This window comes from Nanorana parkeri, unplaced genomic scaffold (assembly GCF_000935625.1).
Source record: "Nanorana parkeri isolate BGI_ZX_2015 unplaced genomic scaffold, ASM93562v1 scaffold1147, whole genome shotgun sequence".
NCBI classification, from domain to species: Eukaryota; Metazoa; Chordata; class Amphibia; order Anura; family Dicroglossidae; genus Nanorana; species Nanorana parkeri.
The window spans coordinates 433,265-452,524 of record NW_017307415.1 but is presented as its reverse complement, the minus strand read 5'-3'; the positions used below and the strand labels follow the sequence as shown (position 1 = coordinate 452,524).

Sequence of the window (19,260 nt, the reverse complement as noted above, 5' to 3'; positions counted from 1 at the left end):
CTCATTCTCCCAAGAAAAAATGTCTGTGCGTCTCTAGAGTGTTTGGGTTTCGCTTGAAGAAAAGGTGGCAACCCTATCTAGTGTGCCAGTAGCCAGTAATGATACCACGGAGACGTATCTCCTAAGGTCAATGGGATCCAGTCCCTCTGCACACCCATCTGCATCCCCTCTCAATAGCACAAACCTGGCTGCGTAGTCCTCCTCAGACAGGGTGATAGGCTGTTGCAGGCAGCGTGGCTTCTTCAGTATGAAGAGTAGAGTTGCTGAGGACTAAATATTCTTCTGCGGGCCCTCCCGCCTTCTCCCCTCACTGATCTGTCTTCATTTCCTCAATGTGATGTTTTATTCCAGATATAATTGTCCCATCAGCTTCCTATAATCAGATTACCCAGCCCAGTAAGAATGTGTAATTCACTAATTGTATCTGGCCCAGTATGGACTCCTCTACATCACAGGCCCGGCTTATTCTCTCTCCCACATTGTTGTGGATACAATTTATTATCTATAATTACATTGTCTCCAGTGTTTTCCTTTCCAAAGTAAACAAGAAACCATCACTAAGGACAACAACCAGCAATGTGGACATTTCATCTGGTTATTAGGAGGACATGTAAGAACGGACACATCACGCGGGTCCTACTTACTCGCATGCAAAGATTATAGCTGGGGCAGTTTGTCAATGTTCAGTGTAGGGTCCCTGCTCTCTATTATATTCTTATGTCTTAAAGGGAACCTTTCCATAACATAACCAACCGCACTACACATAGATGTATTTATTGTTATTAGTGTGCAGCCCCCTTCCCCTGTGTATATACCACTTAAAAGTAAATCTACAACTGAGCTCTTGCAACCTAAAAGCAGATCTCCAGGCAGGTGGCTGTTCCAATATCAGAGCGCTGTTTTGCCTGTGTTTTCTGTCTGTCTAGCCCTGACATACTGTATACACGACCTTACCAAAGGCTTAGCCAAGGTGGTGACCTCATTTTTTTCCTGCTGCAGTTAGGAAATACAGTTTGGTCACTTTGGTGACAGCAGCACATTTATGAGTAACTCCTTTGATCACTCTGCTCTCTCCTCCTTTCAGAATGTTCCTTGCCAGCTGCAGTGGATCCTGATTGGCCTATAGGGCTTCCCCTCCCTCTCCCAGTATGAGCTCTGCTGATACCAAGTACACATTGACACTGGTTTTATAAATGTTGATAATGCTTAATGAATACATAACTGCATTCCTTTGTGGTGTTTTTTTGTTTTATATCAGCCTAGAAATCAGCTTTAAAATACCTGAAACCATATGCCAGGGGTAGGCAAACTCAATCCCATCATGCATCTGCCTCTGGGAGTCATGCCTGTGGCTGTCAGAGTCTTGCAATGCCTCATGGGACTTGTAGTGGCACCACAGCTGGATGTTCGGAGTTTGCCTACCCCTGCCATATGTACTACGCGCACTGCTTGTATCCCAATCTGCTGGAGGTGTGTGATCTGATGTCAGTCTTATTACCTGATCATACATCTGCTCTGACTGACATTATCATTGAGTATAGTAAGCACCCTTCTTATAAGGCAGCCACTGATGTCTGATCCGCTCATCCTCCTCTCCATCACAGATTCTGCATCTTATTATATTTTACAGTCACACTCCTAAAATAAATGTGTGACTTCACACTCTGCTTGTCCTCAGATACAGTGTGAGCTGAGCTTCATGAGCCCTGCACCCCGTCTATACCTGGAAACATGTTAATGACGATCCACCATCTACCCTCCGCCTTCTCCTCCATCTGTGACTCCCTGAGCCCGTGCACCAGACACTGACGGATCAGAGAGAGAAGAGCCAACATCTGCCCAGACGCCATTATGTAAGTAGAACTTTGGGAGCTGTCCACAGACTCGGTGCTGAACCCTCCCTACACTGCACAGTGCTCCACACAGTGCTGAACCCTCCCTACACTGCACAGTGCTGAACCCTCCCTACACTGCACAGTGCTCCTCACAGTGCTGAACCCTCCACACACTGCACAGTGCTGAACCCTCCACACACTGCACAGTGCTCCTCACAGTGCTGAACCCTCCCTACACTGCACAGTGCTCCTCACATTGCTGAACCCTCCTTACACTGCACAGTGCTCCTCACAGTGCTGAACCCTCCCTATACTACAAAGTGCTGAACTCTATATATAACACTGCACAGTGCTCCATAATCTCTGTGCTGATCTCTCTCTCTACACTGCACAGTGCTCCTCACAGTGCTGAACCCTCCCTACACTGCACAGTGCTCCTCATGTTTAGTGATCTCTTTCTCATATACACAGCGCTTATAATCCATCTTTGCTGTCACTATTCATCCTCTCAGTGCTGACACTGACATCACCTTTCTTCTCTCTCTGTGCTCAGTTATAGTAGAATTGCTGTTACTTTGTGTCTATACACTCATTGTCTCATGTCTGTCCTTCTTCTCTGATCCATACCCTGTAAGCACTCTGTGCCAACCGCTAAACCCCCCCCCATTCTCTTCCTGTACATACACTGTAGACTCCACATCAGTGCGGCGCATGTTCTCAGCACCGCATATGATTATTGTTAGATTATACAGAGATAACACTTTCAGCGATGTTCTACGAAATGATGAGATACATTGGTTAGAGCAGGGGTGGGCAACTCTAGCCTGCCAGCTTTTGTGGAACTACAAATCCCATGAGGCATTGCAAGATTCTGACAGCCACAGGCATGACTCCCAGAGGCAGAGGCAAGCTGGGATTTGTAGTTACAGCACAGCAGGAGGGCCGGAGCTACCCATCCCTGGATTAGAACAATAACATTTATTATTTATGTCTCATATTTATATAACACTGACATGTTACACAGCATACAAAAAACATTTACATCTTTCTTTTTTCCCCCAAAAGAGTTCACAATGTAACAATACAATTCCAGCATGCAACAGATGGAATGGGAGAAGGATACAACATTTCAGAGGGATGTGGGAGCAGTAAATTGGGTGGGTAGAGTATACTGTATTGGCAGGAGATGCTAATGTAGATCAGGTAATGTGAGAACAAGTTTGATCAGCTGTCTGCAGGAATGCGGAAGAGAGCTCCAGAGAAATGGAGCAGCACAAGAGAAGTCCTGAGCGCTTTACTCAAAAACAATGACCAGAGAGGTAGAACATTTAAGAGTGGATTCATAGTTATCATTGTTTATACCTGAGGACCGAGGAGGTGTAAATGGGCTACCAGTTTAGAGTGTTTTCCAAAAGGTAGAATTAGAAGTTTAAGCAAAATCTTGCAGAAAATGGGAGACCAATTGAGAGATTTAGCAGAGGAGAAGGCAGCATCGGGCGCTCAATATATATTCCTAATCAAAAAACACACCATTTTGTATAGAACAAACCAGTCACAGGAGCCACAAACATGGACCGAGGCAGCCTCAGCCTATCCGCAATGTGTCAAATGATATCTTTATTAATTTAACAATCAAAAACAACAATTTAGAATCTTGAAATCGCACCGCACTGAGATTTAAAAACACGTCAAAACATACGCCCCACTGCCAAACTGGCCACAGTCACCGCTCCTCACCAATCAATACATAGATGACATAAAGTGCACACAATTCATGAGGGGGCCTCCTCTCCAATAAGTAGCACATTAAACAATGCACCTCATTAATATCCCACTTTAGCCAATAACGTGCGTACATTGAGCAATTCACAGCTTATTGATCTGTTCATCCAATCTAAATGGAAATCTCTGCTCTGTAATGCACGTTTACCTTTATTCCATCCGTGATTAGTTCAGTGGCTCCGCTTTAAACTGTGTATGTGTGTCGCTTCTTCCTCACTGTTGATTTTAAAAGAGGTTGTAACAAGGCAACATTACATTGTTTCACTGTCGGCGTTTGTAGCTGTAAGGCTCCATTCACACAGGAGCGGTTGTCTGCGCGTATTTGGCCGTACGAATACACGCGGAAGCGCTCTAAACATAAAAAACAATGCACTTTAAGGCTTTGTTCACACCAAATGCAGAGCAGATCTGCATGAGTTTCTGCACACACAGTGCAGTGGGTTGTGTCGCGTTTTTGATGTGTTCCGGGCCGTTTTTGGTAAAAAAAAAAAAAAAATTTAGTTTAAAATGGGCTTTCAGTGAGTTCCAGGGCGTTTGCATGCGTTTTTCATGCGTTTACATGCGTTCCAGAGCAGGTAATAGGGCCTGCTGCAGTTTTTTTTACCTGCTCTGGAACAGAACGCTGCAATGTGAACTGGAGCTAAAAATACTATTGGAATACATTGGACGCAGTTTTGCTCCGGTCTGTAACTGCTCTGCTCCTGGAACGTGCTTGGTGTGAACAAGGCCTTAATGTGCATTGTTCAGACTATAGCGGGGACCACGCAGTACAAAACCACACGTCCCGCAAAATAGAACAAGCGTGACTTCACAGGCGGTTTCCGCACGTTTGTGGCAATAGTAGGCCCTCATTCAAACGGGTAACGGCTGGCCCATACAGCTCCGTGCTGCGTGCACAGTCGTATTGGGCCGCTCCCGGGAAGGACAGGTGCTGCGTGTGATTATGCACAGCAGCCTGTCCTTCTCTATGGGAGTATGCAGCCGTACGCCCCCTACGCTCACCTGTCCTGCACGTCCGTGCGGGTGCGGGTGTTCGTACTCGTCCGCTGACAGGATGGATCCTGTCTGCGTCCGAGCAGGGAATATGCCGCAGTGTTAATTCTGAAGGCAAACTTCAATTCAGTCTTAGTTTTAGTCTTTTTAGTTTTAGTCTTTTGGCTAAAATGCCATTTTAGTTTTGGTCGTATTTTAGTCATCTGAATAGTTTTAGTCTAATTTTAGTCGAGTGAATCTAATGGGTTTATTTAAAGTGTAATGCATTATACAAGCAAGTCTCTAGAATTTCCAAACTCATTCTATATTCCTGTAGTAAACCTCTATTAACCTGTCATGATTTATGATTGTTGCTCCACAAGGTTTACACAGGGCCTTGTTCTCATTAGCATGAAATGTAAAATGCATCCATCTATCTGCTCTTCTCCTTCTCCCTGACATTGACATGACTGTGCAGTTTGTGCAGTAAGTGTTTGCTAGCTGGTGTCCCACAGGGTAGGTCAGTACGTTATTATATAGTTATATATATCATATAGCTCAGGCAACCGGAAGTCCAAATGCAATAGTCCCTCCCAGAATTTTCGTTTAGTTTTCGTTCCATTATCTTATCTATTACTTAGGGGTCTATTCAATGAGCTGCCGAAGGATCTAGCCGTAGCGTGGACTGATCCTTCTGACAGCTGGGCGGAGCCAGCCGTGATCTTACGGCTGGCTCCGGCCACTTGCAGAGAGATCAGTGTCCCTGGTTACCAGCTAACCAGGGACACTGATCTCCAAACAGTCTAACTCTCCCGGGCGCTCCGGGAGTCTCCCGCTCCCGGCCGCCCAGGAGAGAAACGCTGCTTTTTTTCTTATTCTGACACGGAGCTGTACCAGCAGTGGCGTAACAATCACCATAGCGACCCAGGTGGCCGCTATGGGGCATGGCGGTGCCTTGTCTAGTCTCAAGTGGGCTGTTTGGGTTATCAGGTGGGCGTAACTAGAAATTACAGGGCCCCATACAAAATTTTGCTATGGGGCCCTGTGATTTCTAGTTACGCCCCTGCGTACCAGCCTGAAGTGAATAGCCAAACAGCGTTCGGCTCACTTCGCTTTAGGTCGGTCATTCACTCAGCTGCCTACGGCAGCTGAGTGAATAGACCCCTTAGTTTTTGTTTCATTTTAATCACTAAAAAACATGCAGATGACGAAACAAAAAAAAACACAAATTTTTTTGTCGATGAAATTAACACTGCTATGCCGTTACTCACAGCCCATCTTTCAAGGCTTTATTGCCACAGACACTCGTAAGCTATTGGGAATTCAAAAGTCCTCAGTACTCCACAGCGCTGCTTACTCATATTTTGTTGAAAATCCCGCTATGGTTTGTTTGATTGATGGTGGTCCTCAGACATGGTGAGCCGGGGTTGGGCAGATGCAGTAACAAACGTCAACGTGTTTCGCCCACTCCGTGGCTTCATCAGGATGTAACAGGGGAGAACTGTAGATCACTTAAGAAGCATCCCTTCGCGCTCTCTTAACTGTCAACCCTTTACAAATTCTGTGTCATTTAAGTCCACCTTATTAAAAATCTAGCAATCGGGGGCTTCTTGTCTCTCCAAAGAGAAGGTTCCCAATAGTAATCTGCACTCTACGTTACATGTAGAATTTCAAACATTTAGTGACTGGATGTACTGCTGGACCCTAATGAACATATATATATATAAATGATCACCTGGTCCTTTGGGGGGGGGATCTGTTTCTGAAATATTTTGCTCCATCTTTCTAAATGTATAATGTGGTCACACGGGCAACTGTTTATTGGGATCTTCACATAAACACCCCCCAGGGGGACTCTGATGTGACGGGAGCTCCTGATCTCTTGATGTAAAGGGGGGACTCCCTCTTTGGTGCCAAGGAAACGGTGACATAATCATCCAATGCAAATGCCAATGTCCCTTAGAACTAAAATAATAATTTGGTAATATTTTAGTAATAATTAAAGTTTTTTGCGGCATTACAGTTCCGCTCCCACCCCCTACTTTAACCGCTATTCATTTTTTTGCCAGAATAAATGTGGCAACCTTAGTGTGTGTGTGTGTACTTCCTTTGTTGTGTGCTGTCAGTGGATGGACCCCAGTCCTCACTCCCTAGGTATCCAAATAACATCTGTTTATCCCAGTGTAGAAACAGAATGACAACAAATGGGGAGAGAAACAGAAACCCGGGAGAAGAATGTGACATTGTTAAGGGGAGTGTATGTGGGGGGAATATAACACAGGGGAGAAGCGCGGAGAGACAGTGCTGCATGAGCCATGAGCGTGTGCCGAAAGCTTCAGGACTGAAAAATGGAGGTTCTCTTCTGCAAAGGAGATCTGGGAGGGGGAGTGAGCACTGAGGGGAAGAGCTTAGAGGGAGATGGGAGCATTCACATTCACCCAACATTCATCTGTGTTTCCTACCATCTGGATTCCCTATTCTGGCCTATACCCACCATTTGCATACACTCTCTGCATCAACCACTGGTGCTCTTTATAACTAACGTGAAATGCATGGATGAATGGGGTAAACATTACAGGGAAATACACAAAAGGGTAAAGATTTTAGAGAAGTGAACAATCTAGGACAACATAGCTGATTTGGAAAAATTCTCCAATTCTGCTCCCTTTCCAGTTCAGCTATGTTGGCCTCGATTGTTCACCTTTCCTGCCTTTCCAAACTCTTCATCCTTTTGTGAATAGCTCTGTAAGTGACTGTTGTTGAAGCCAGATATGTCACTGTGACTGGACCATAAAGGTGCCCATACACTTTACAACCCTCGCAAGACTTTTGTCTTGCGAGGGTTGTAAAGTACTTTAAAAAACGTACGATCTGCCCATCTTGGACAGGCAGATCGTACTTGCGATCATCGCAAGCCCGCCCCCTAGAGGGGCCGGCTTGCGATGTTCATGTGCGTGTAAAGGCCGGCGTCCCAATACTTTTGGCAATATAGTGTACGTACATAGCCTCCATTCAGGATTCCTCTTATATGTATACTATATATTATTAAAGTAAGAAGACATTTGCCGGCTTAAAATTCCCTCTATTCAGGTTTATTTAAGATGCTAAATATATAAACTGCACTTCACTGAAATTCATCTTTCATTGTTCTGAAATACAAAGTCCCTCGAGGACCCTCATTGTGGGAAATATTGTATTAGTATCACACTGTAACTACACATCAATAATACTGGATGCGATTCGGTATATCAATTCCTTTTGAGCATTTTGAAAGGATTTATTTATCTTTTGCTTCCTTTTTTTCCTGCAGACTAAAGGTGGCCATACACTTTACAACCATCGCAAGACCTTAGTCTTGCGATGGTTGCAAAGTACTTAAAAAAACGTACGATCTGCCCATCTTGGACAGGCAGATCGTACTTGCGATCATTGCAAGCCCGCCCCCTTGAGGGGCCGGCTTGCGATGACTGCAATGAGGGGCGGGCTTGCGAGGACGGCAAACGGGCAGTGTCAGTTGTCGAACAAGCAGGCCACTAACTCGCCGAGAATCGTACGATTCCCGGCGGGTTTTCCAGCCTGCTTGTTCGATGGAAGACGTGCGACCGCACAGTAGAAACGGTCGCACGCCTTCCATACACTGTACGATTCTCGTACGATTCTCATACGATCGCGTGATTTCCTGTGATTCTCGTACGAGAATCGTACAGTGTATGGGCACCTTTAGTCTCAGTGGCTACAATCTACCTCCAGGGTTCACACACCTTCTTCCAGTCAACGAGGAGGTGAGGTTGCTAGTAATTGGTTAATTCAGCTGTCTTTTTGCATACAGTATGAGATTTAGATGAACACAAATGATATAAAGCATGCTCTGTTAATCTCATCACCTCCCAGAGAATGTGTTATGAAGCCTGTTAATTTCAGATAATTGTGTGAAGTTTATCCTTGGCCTGATTACCCGGCATTTATCTCAGAACAAAGCAGCAGTGCTGATTCCTCCTCCACAATATATTTATACAGCAGTACATGTCTGAGGTTAATGCAGGTATTTTTCTCAGGGATTCTGTGCAGTATTTCTTTAATCTATCTATGAAGTAATATTATTCAGTCTAACAATGAATGTCTGTAAGACAACAGATCTATTTTTAAAGCAGTCTATAAACACTTTTTGTTAACTATAAAGCTGATTACAAAGGTATATATTTTTCTATGTTTTTTCTTAGATTTGATTCAAATATTTGATTGTATATGAAGACATTTCTCTCAACTTTCCACACTCATGTTTGGTTGGCCAAAGACGGAAAACAGGCAGATATCTCCCTAATGTTGACAAGCAGAGAGATAGATTCCCACCCTCAACTGACTCCCTATTTGTTAATACTAGGGATGCACCGATACTAGTATCAGTGCCGATACCGAGTATTTGGGCGAGTACTCGTATTCGCCCAAATGCTCCAATACCTTCCCCGATACTGGAGCTGCCGGTCAAAGGAAGATTTCCTCTGATCGGTAGGGCCGTAGGGGAACATGGAGCCAGCTTCCCGGCCAAGCAGCATCGAGCCGGCTCGATTGTGATTGGCCGGGAAACCGGCTTCCCAGCCAATCAGGAAGCCGAGCGGTGTGTAATGACCCACACTCCGGCTTCCTGATTGGCTGAACAGCCGGCTCGATGCTGGTTGGCTGGGAAGCCGGCTTTGCAGCCAATCAGCATGGAGCCAGCTTCCCGGGCAATCAGGAAACCTGAAGGCAGGTCATTACTCGCCGCCCAGCTTCCTGATTGGCTGGGAAGCCGGCTCGATGCTGATTGGCTGGGAAGCCAATCACACTCGAACTGGCCAACCACCATAGAGCCGGCTTTCTAGGCAATCAGGAAGCCAGGCGGCATGTTATTACCTGCCACCCCGCTTCCTGATTGCCCATGCCAACGGAAGCACCGCTATCAGTACTAGGTATCGGCGAGTACCTAAAACAAAATATCGGCACTCATACTCGATACCAAAAAGCCGGTATCGGTGCATTCCTAGCTAATACATCTTTAAATTTATCGTTTTTAGTACCAGATGTTGACCTGGTATCAACCTCTTGCAACCCATGGTTGTGTCTTGTTATCACCAGATCCATTCTGATAAAAGCAGAGTGTGACATCAGTGTGCTATTCAGTCACAGACTGGATAGCTATAAGTGTGGGGGGCTATAAGTGTTACTTAACTGCAGCAGAGACAGGGTTGTGCTGTGTGACGAAGCTGTGTAAGTCTCAAACTTAGATGGACAGAAATACAAATCCTTTGGCAGGTAAAACAGCTCCCTTATTCAGAATGTATTTTATTTGTGTATTTAGGTGTTGGATCCTGGTTTGGCTTATCGGGCAATTTTCCACAAATATTTGTATTTCTTTTATATTGCTTTACCTCTCCATTTTCATAATCCAACAATTGGTCTTGGGTAGTAGGTTTAAGTAAGCAAATTTGACTTGTATGGTATGGATCACTCCTAAATTCTCCACCAGACATTTGATGGATAAACATAGTGTTAAGGTGACTATGAGGACACAGTAGATGGGGCAGTAGACCAGATTATGGTCAGGATCAGACAAGGGTCTTGGCAGGCAATAAGCAGAGAGTGGTCAGGCTGTCCAGTAAGCAGTAGACAAAACAGGAGATGAGAGCATAGTCGGGACCAGGCAGGGATCAAGGCAGGTGGCAAGCAGAGAGAGGCAGTCCAGGTCGGCAAAAAGCAGTCAGTAGGCAAGGTTTGAGATGAAAGTGTAGTCGGGTCCAGGTAGGGGTCAACATAAGAAGCAAGCAGAGAGTGGTCAGGTGATCGGGGTCAGCAAAACAGGGACAGGCTTCAGTATTACAGCTCTTAGCACAAACAGGACAGCTGGTTTGATGACACAGCACCAGCCACTTCCAGAGCTTGCAGAGCACAGCATCATTTCAAGGATTGCGGAGAAGTTTTGGCAAGGATCCTGCAACTACTATTAAAAATACTGGCCGGGATTCCGTGGGTGCCATTAGAAGTACTGGCAGGAATCTTGTGAGCACAACTGGATGTATTAGCAGGTATTTTGTAAGTCCTGGCAGGGACCCTCCAAATACTGTAACACATGGGCAAGAAGCCCTAAAACACACTCTAGAATGTGGACTGGCTCATTAGAAGCTCTCAGTTTGAGGCTAAATCTCGCGATGTATAATATACACTTCAATGCATAATGCACGCAATATATGATGATAAACACCGTAAACAGATAACTATGAGTTGACAGTATCCAAGCATCATTTCAATTACAGATAACATTACCTGCTTGTCTGATTTAGCACAAGGCCATCAAATTGCCACTTAGAGCAACAAAGGGTAAGAGTTGTGCTGAGATGAGCCTGAAGTTTGGACTGCTAACTGAATTTCATATATGTTAATTGTGTTCTCTGTCTTTAGGTCAACCTCAGGAGGTCTTCCACCAAGCAGTAACCGCAGATTGATTCAAACTCAAGCCCAAGTCAATGAGGTAAATCACAGATGAGACATTTACAGAGTTAGTACATAAAGACAGCAAAGTGCAGCAACTAGTTTGAACGTATATCTCACTGATCTGATGTCACTCATCTATGATCTGGTAACTGCATTACATTATTCCTCTTTTCAATTCTGTATTGAATGGACCAGTATGTAAGTAACCAACAACTACAACACAGTCACTTGCACCGCCACCCTGAAGCCATTTTATCCACAAGTGGTATAGGCACCAAGTGACACATAAAAAAAAGTGAAATACAGAGCTGTCATTACAAACCTAGTACTGTAATGCAAAATCTGAGCTATAGCTCCCTAACCTATCATGCAGCACAATTCATGTTTCCTATTCTTTTACTGCCAGATTCTAATATAGGGGATCCCTATACAATTTAAAGTTGGCTTTACCTGATTTCAGAATCACATAGTAAAGGACAAAGTACCCCATGCAAAGACTGTGGTTTGTTGCTACCATTGCATTGCTTGGAATACACCCAACAGAAAGGGAAGCATGCTAGAGGCCAAACCATCATTCTGAATATGCCACCGAGAGTACACAAAAAGTGTTGTATAGAAGAAATTAATGCTGTATGGAATGACATGCATTAGAAAGGATTGAGTTCATTTGTGTTGTGGAACCTTCTGCACCTCTCACGGTTATGCCCCAGGTGAAGACAACTCCCTACCAAATAATAATTACAGGAAGTGCTTACTGCAAACAAAAGAGTGCATCACGTAGCCCACTATAGAAACCATGATAAATGTGAATCACAATGTATGTCTGTATGACCAACATCAACAACCATTGATAAACTTCATACCTCCTGCTATACACTGAGTGGCCAGATTATTATGACCACCCCATCAGTACTTCGTTGGGCCACGAGATGACTTCGTTGGGCCGCCTCGTGACTCCACGAGATGTTGAAAGGTGATGCGAGGAATCTGACACTGCAATGTTGCACTTCTGTTGTCTGCCCTAACATTGACTAGTTGCTGACGGCCACAATTTGCACGTTCATCAAATTATAGCTAATTTGCCTACAAACGTCAGGTGGTCATAATAATCTGGCCACTCAGTGTATATTCAATGTATTAACAGCTACTTTGAGTGCATACAATTTCATCAGTGTCTAGGGTTTGCAACACAACAGTCCAGCTAGGGTTGAAGAAAGGTCAGATAAACTTTAAACGTTTTAGTTAAATATTTCTAGGGCTTCCTTGAAATGGGTGGGGGGGTTAGTCCACACTTATATTTTTTTTAAATATGATAATGACAAGCACTAAAAACATGATCATCTGTTTATGTGAGGGCTCTCCTTTGCTTAGTGTTCCTGCCAAATAGGATATCATGAATTGCTTTCTGATGTGATTCCATACAGCATTCATTTGGTAACAACAATTCAGTCACTAAACACTAGGTGGCAATAAAACAAAATATGGCAGGACACTGACGCTTACCTATTTTATTTTTTTCTATAATGGCCAAAAATTTTGTTTTCTAATTCCTGAAACCAACTTCTGTTGAATTGTATTACTTGGCAAATTTCAATTATCACATTTTATCACAATGCTGTCATGCCTTCAAACCAGCAAAATGACCTTAAAGCAGATGTCAAGGTAAAATGAAAAAAACATTTGCAGTACTTCTCTGTAATACATACACATTTCCCCATGTTTTCTCCCTTTAAAGACCCTGCAATTTCAAACAATACTTCATCTGCAGAAAATGCCCAGCGCATAGTTTGCTATTGGCTATGGGCTAACAACACATGGCATTTTGTGGACTAAGTGGTGTCAGCCCTGCCCATTGTCCTTTACTAAACTACTTAATCCATCCCACTGTCTTCTTATGCACAGCATGAGGGCTAATTGACTTGTAGTGCAACATAAGAAATCTTGATTTCTGACAAGATTAACAGGTATTATCAAACAGATATAACAACATTTTACATTGGTATATTTAGAAACAAAATTAAGCAAATAAGAAAGGTTCATTGTCAGGGTTAGGGCCAGCAATAAAAATCATGGGGCCCCATACAACTTGCCTGACAGGGCCCCTCTCACCGCCCCCATGCTCTGTGTGACTGCTGCTACGGGATACAAAAGAGTAGATTAGCTGCAATTGTGTGGGCATAGGGAATGATGTCAAGTTGGCATCATTAGCCACATCATTGCTATCGTCTTTTTCTTTGTGCTTCTCAGTCCCCCAGAATGCTCACAAGTGCGGCCTGCCAAACAGAGCTGCAAAGTCTGACTCTGCTAGTGTCTGTACATTTCCTGCTGGGCCCCCTTCCTGACCCTATGGAGCCTGGTCCCAGTACAGTGGGACTGCCTGTACACCCCTGTCAGCAACCCTGACTTCTTACAGAAGGAACTGGAGAGAGCGGAGTTGGTGCCACAATGTCACTCTCTCCCTTCGTATCAGGCCTAGGTATCATTAAATACAGCATCATTGAGAGTTTGTGATACTCTCCTGATGGTGCTCTGTTAAAGGTATCAGGGTAGGAAACCTACGCTGTGATAAATATGAAGCTTATTATTTGTGATCTCCTTCTTAAATGCTACATGCATGGCACATATGCCGATCTAGTGCCTTCAATAAATTATGAGTCCATTTCCTGGGACAAGCATGCCGCCTCATCTCTTCTTGTTTGGCAGCTTCAATGACTGTTGTAGTATTTGTATCTACTAGGAAATAAATGATTCAGAGATTGGAAGAGGATGCTGGTGTAATACGCTTGCTGGGGGTTGAGTATTGGCAGGGTGGAAAGTAGGAGTTATCAGATGGGGCCATTAGGAAGTGAACGTCACCGAGTAACGAAGATTAGATGAGGCAGCCAGAGATCTATAGAGAAGATACAAGATGAAAACATGTTACACAGTAATCATAATTAGTATAAATACGGTGACGGAAATATGAACAGACTGTACTCAGGAAGAAAGAGAAAGTACTGTAGAGTACATTGCAATTGTCATTTCATGTGTTCTCAAACAACAGCTTGCCTTAAATTAATTATTCTTTATCTTAAACTGGCCACCCACAGGCAGATGGGGCTGCCCAGGAATTTGTTCTCTGAATTGTAGGCAGGCCAATCTGAAATCAAAGTGCACTTCCCTTGTATTAGGTGATCTGAGTCGGTGCAGTGGTAATGATCAGACAAGATTCCCAAACACACTGATAAAGCCCTTGAACAATGGCATCTTCTACCCTGACTATCTGGCACTAAAGCCTTCAGGAGCAGCTCACACACTGCCCAGGGGGGCAGAGAGGCTCTGAAGCAGCTTTTCTATGTAGACACAGAGCCCATGCATGGATAGCAATATACAGCATCTCACTATTATCTTCTTCTTTGAGTGTGTGATTCTGATCCAATCTTTGTTGTGTCAGGTTGCCATAGAGCTGGGCTACTTCTTGGTGTGTCAGAGCAGCAATCAGACTCTCCTACATGCTGCTGCACATGGAATTTTAACACTTTCTGCAGCACTTAGCAAAAAAAAAGAAAAGAATGATGTACGAGTGAATATGCAGCCTGACTACATCACAGTAATAATAATAAAAAAAGTTGAAATAGGCTTTAATCATGTGTAGCAGTATTCACTCCTAGGCAGTGTGGAATGACCCCCAAAGCAGTGTAGCTGGCTAGCATTTAAAATCACTGGGTGGGTCTTTGGCTTATTGTGGGACAAATATTGTGTGGGCATAGGGAATGATGTCAAGTTGGCATCATTAGCCACATCATTGCTATCGTCTTTTTCTTTGTGCTTCTCAGTCCCCCAGAATGCTCACAAGTGCGGCCTGCCAAACAGAGCTGCAAAGTCTGACTCTGCTAGTGTCTGTACATTTCCTGCTGGGCCCCCTTCCTGACCCTATGGAGCCTGGTCCCAGTACAGTGGGACTGCCTGTACACCCCTGTCAGCAACCCTGACTTCTTACAGAAGGAACTGGAGAGAGCGGAGTTGGTGCCACAATGTCACTCTCTCCCTTCGTATCAGGCCTAGGTATCATTAAATACAGCATCATTGAGAGTTTGTGATACTCTCCTGATGGTGCTCTGTTAAAGGTATCAGGGTAGGAAACCTACGCTGTGATAAATATGAAGCTTATTATTTGTGATCTCCTTCTTAAATGCTACATGCATGGCACATATGCCGATCTAGTGCCTTCAATAAATTATGAGTCCATTTCCTGGGACAAGCATGCCGCCTCATCTCTTCTTGTTTGGCAGCTTCAATGACTGTTGTAGTATTTGTATCTACTAGGAAATAAATGATTCAGAGATTGGAAGAGGATGCTGGTGTAATACGCTTGCTGGGGGTTGAGTATTGGCAGGGTGGAAAGTAGGAGTTATCAGATGGGGCCATTAGGAAGTGAACGTCACCGAGTAACGAAGATTAGATGAGGCAGCCAGAGATCTATAGAGAAGATACAAGATGAAAACATGTTACACAGTAATCATAATTAGTATAAATACGGTGACGGAAATATGAACAGACTGTACTCAGGAAGAAAGAGAAAGTACTGTAGAGTACATTGCAATTGTCATTTCATGTGTTCTCAAACAACAGCTTGCCTTAAATTAATTATTCTTTATCTTAAACTGGCCACCCATAGGCAGATGGGGCTGCCCAGGAATTTATTATCTTCTTCTTTGAGTGTGTGATTCTGATCCAATCTTTGTTGTGTCAGGTTGCCATAGAGCTGGGCTACTTCTTGGTGTGTCAGAGCAGCAATCAGACTCTCCTACATGCTGCTGCACATGGAATTTTAACACTTTCTGCAGCACTTAGCAAAAAAAAAGAAAAGAATGATGTACGAGTGAATATGCAGCCTGACTACATCACAGTAATAATAATAAAAAAAGTTGAAATAGGCTTTAATCATGTGTAGCAGTATTCACTCCTAGGCAGTGTGGAATGACCCCCAAAGCAGTGTAGCTGGCTAGCATTTAAAATCACTGGGTGGGTCTTTGGCTTATTGTGGGACAAAACAAAGAAACAAAAAATAAGGCACCAATTACAGTCACCAGTCTTTTCTATAGTTTATTTGCTCAATAAACTCTAGAGAGAGGGTTAGGGGCCCAGGATACTTAAATATATCAAAATATATTGGGCCTTCTAGTAGCAGCAAAATTATAGTGGCCCTTTAGCAGCAGCCTTCTAAAAGTAATCAGCCCTTTGAGCCTATGCAAGCAGTAACAGGTACCTTAACATATTAACCAATGAGGTTTCCATGCAATGTCCACTAGCAGCATCTTCTCCCAAGCTCTTCAGGACACTCTTCAGCATAGCAAACTTACCTAGTAGACTTTCCCAAAGCTTCACTATAAACGTAGCCATAGCCATCTTCCATAGAAGATTTACCCAAAAAAGCTCCATACAGGTAACCATCTTCTTGATTCTTGTAAAGATGCTCCAGCAAGGCACGTTCCTTAGGCCTTAGCACAATTTCCCAGCTGAGGTAAGACCCAAGAAGAAGAGACATCCTCACAATGGCATCCTCATCAGGCAATAGCTCAGGGGGGAAGGTCCCTTCTTCTACTTTGTTACTTCTCACACTAACTACTGGAGACACCTTAACAGCAGCATACAGAGATAATGTCCTAAGCTTAGGAAAAGCCTAAAGAGTACAGAAAATATAAACAAAGCCCATGCTAGTTACAACCAAGCTGTAAACAAGACTAAATTTAGCTAGGGACGCTCCAGCTTAAGGCAGTTTGTTTATGAACTAGTGACACCAAAAGTAAATTTTCAGTACCAATAAGCTAATGAACAGACTTTGGCAGTACAATGCAGGCACCTAATGATACCTACCTACCTACCTTTTGGTGTTTTTGTTGTCCTCCCTGATGCTGGTGGAATCCCAGTGTTGAAGTCATTGATAGTTCTGAAGAATGCATGATGCTCCCACTTGTAGCTATTGATCAGAACAGGCGTCAATGTTACCAGAAGTTGTTTAAACAGCCCCGATGCTGGCGACGTACACTGTACGTCGTCAGTCACGAAGGGGTTAATGTTTTACTTGCCCATTCAACCCTTCTTACTGGGGTGTATAGAGAGTAACAGAAGGGCTCAAATATTTACCTTTCATTCAGAAAAATGGTGCCCTGGGCTTACTGTTCCATGCTCAACCAAAATCCTAGGCAATTGGTGTGACCTCTGCTGAAGGGTAGGATCAGAGTTCAGACTGGCTAATTTTCCCGGTCAGCGGGGATCTTCTTTTGATTATGTAAGAAGCAGTGGAGAAAACCTGTTATTTTCTCTAGGAAAGGTAGGTCAGTCAGCTGCCGTCATTGTTAGGATATTCTAATGGGCAAGTACCAGCTGTCTGCATATAATAGCCCAGTGGGAGAGAATTGTCCATCAATGCGGTTTTCTCTAGGTTAGTCTGTAGGCTGACTGATGGAAACCTATAGGTGTATGGCCAGCTTAAGGAAAGTTAAAAACCCTGGGAGCTTTTTTTTTTCCTGTCTGTCTCTTATTGAGGAGACTTCCCATCTGAACCTGAGGGGACAAATTGACAGTTGGTAAAGGGAACTGAATACTACATCCTCTTTAAATTATAAAGAATGGATATGTTGTTCCCCCTGAAAGTGTCAGGATCCAGATCTGAACCCAGGGCCTCTGCTGTATCTGGCAGTGGTTCTTCCTGCTGAGCCATCTAGAAAAATGTGGTATTCTTTATTTTCGGACGTATACAACTAATCCTTTTCGATAGATCTGTCAATGTTCACACCTTGTATGGATGTTTGAAGTCTGATGACTCGTTCAGGGAATATAAACATCGCTTCTGCTCTACAGCCTTGGTCTGAAGAATACATAGTGCAAGTATTTCTTGAAGGACCTGTTCTGTATTATCTGTTAGAAGAACCCAAAGTTTTGCTTTTTGTTTCTGGGTATCCTTCTACCCTTCCCCTCTCTCCATAGTGTTTCCTCCATACTGAATAAACTAATTTACCATTTCTTAAGTGACTGATGCCCATATATTAACACCCCACAATAAACCCCAGCACTGCTGTCAGTGGGAGTGCTAATAATTGCACCCGCCTCACCCACTGCATTGTTGGTCAGTGGCAATGATATTTAACCCCCCTGCATTGGTGATCAGTGGTAATGATATTTAACCCCACTGCATTGGTGGTCAGTGACAATTATAAAGAAACCACCCTTCATTGGTGGTCAGTGGTAATGATATTTAACCCCCCTGCATTGGTGGTTAGTGGCAATGATATTTAACCCCCCTGCATCGGGGGTCAGTGGTACTGATTTCTAACTCCCCTGCATTGGTGGTCAGTGATACTAATATGAAACCCCCTGTATTGGTGAACAGTGGCAATTATATTTATCCCTCTGCATTGGTGGTCAGTGGCTACTTACCTGATCTTATGCCCCCACGCCACTCTCTCTCTTCCAAGGACATCGGGTCATGACTATAATTCTACTGTTGTGTGGACAGTACTGGCATTCTTTCAGTTCTGGAATGTGAAGAGCATTCCAGTACATGGAACCCCGCTGCCACCTGGCCAAACGGCAAGTATCTCAGATACTGCAAGACAGCCTGCGGGACATGGAGACTGTGTTATAGTTTCCAAAATCCCAGGACTGTCCTGCAGGACCCATCACACTTTGCAACTAACTATGGTCAACATAAGAGAAATCTAAGTAAAATTAGGGAAATGCGCCCTTAGTCATTTTCCTCTCTAATGCTCTTCTGGGGAAAACTAAGGTTTTGAATTTTCCCTCATGTTTAGTCCTGGAGACAGAGACAGGGGTGAATTTTCCTAATGTAGAGACAGAAAGCAATACAATTCTTACAGGGGTACTAACCCTTTACCATCTTATAAAAACAATTTTTTGCTTTAGATACACCGTAAAGATACAATTTTTAAGGCTAAATATTTCTATATTAATTTTGCTATTGGGCTCAGCTATTGAAGCTACACCTTAGCTTGTCATGTGCCCTGTATGCTATGTTGATATTGCAAAAGTTACTTAACCCCTTCATGACTGAGGCCCTTTTTTCCATTTTTGCACCCATGTTATATTCCACATTTTAGGCCTGAAAATGACGTAAAACCCCCCAACATTATATATTTTCTGAATGCCAAGACCCTATAGAATAAAATGGTGGTAGTTGAAAATTTTTATGTTGCGCAATATTAGC

The 19,260-nt window shown here is 43.7% G+C and overlaps 1 protein-coding gene across 1 annotated transcript in view; it reads left to right on the top strand.

Annotated features, from left to right (window-relative positions):
* Positions 1 to 1,744: 1,744 nt before the first annotated feature.
* Positions 1,745 to 19,260, top strand: part of LOC108796663 (vesicle-associated membrane protein 1-like) — a 26,511-nt gene continuing 8,995 nt past the window's right edge. Inside the window, exons 1-2 of the mRNA XM_018568161.1 lie at positions 1,745 to 1,853; positions 11,022 to 11,091. Coding sequence (XP_018423663.1) covers positions 1,852 to 1,853; positions 11,022 to 11,091 — 72 coding nt within the window. The 5' untranslated portion in view covers positions 1,745 to 1,851. The remainder of the gene's footprint in view (positions 1,854 to 11,021; positions 11,092 to 19,260) is intronic.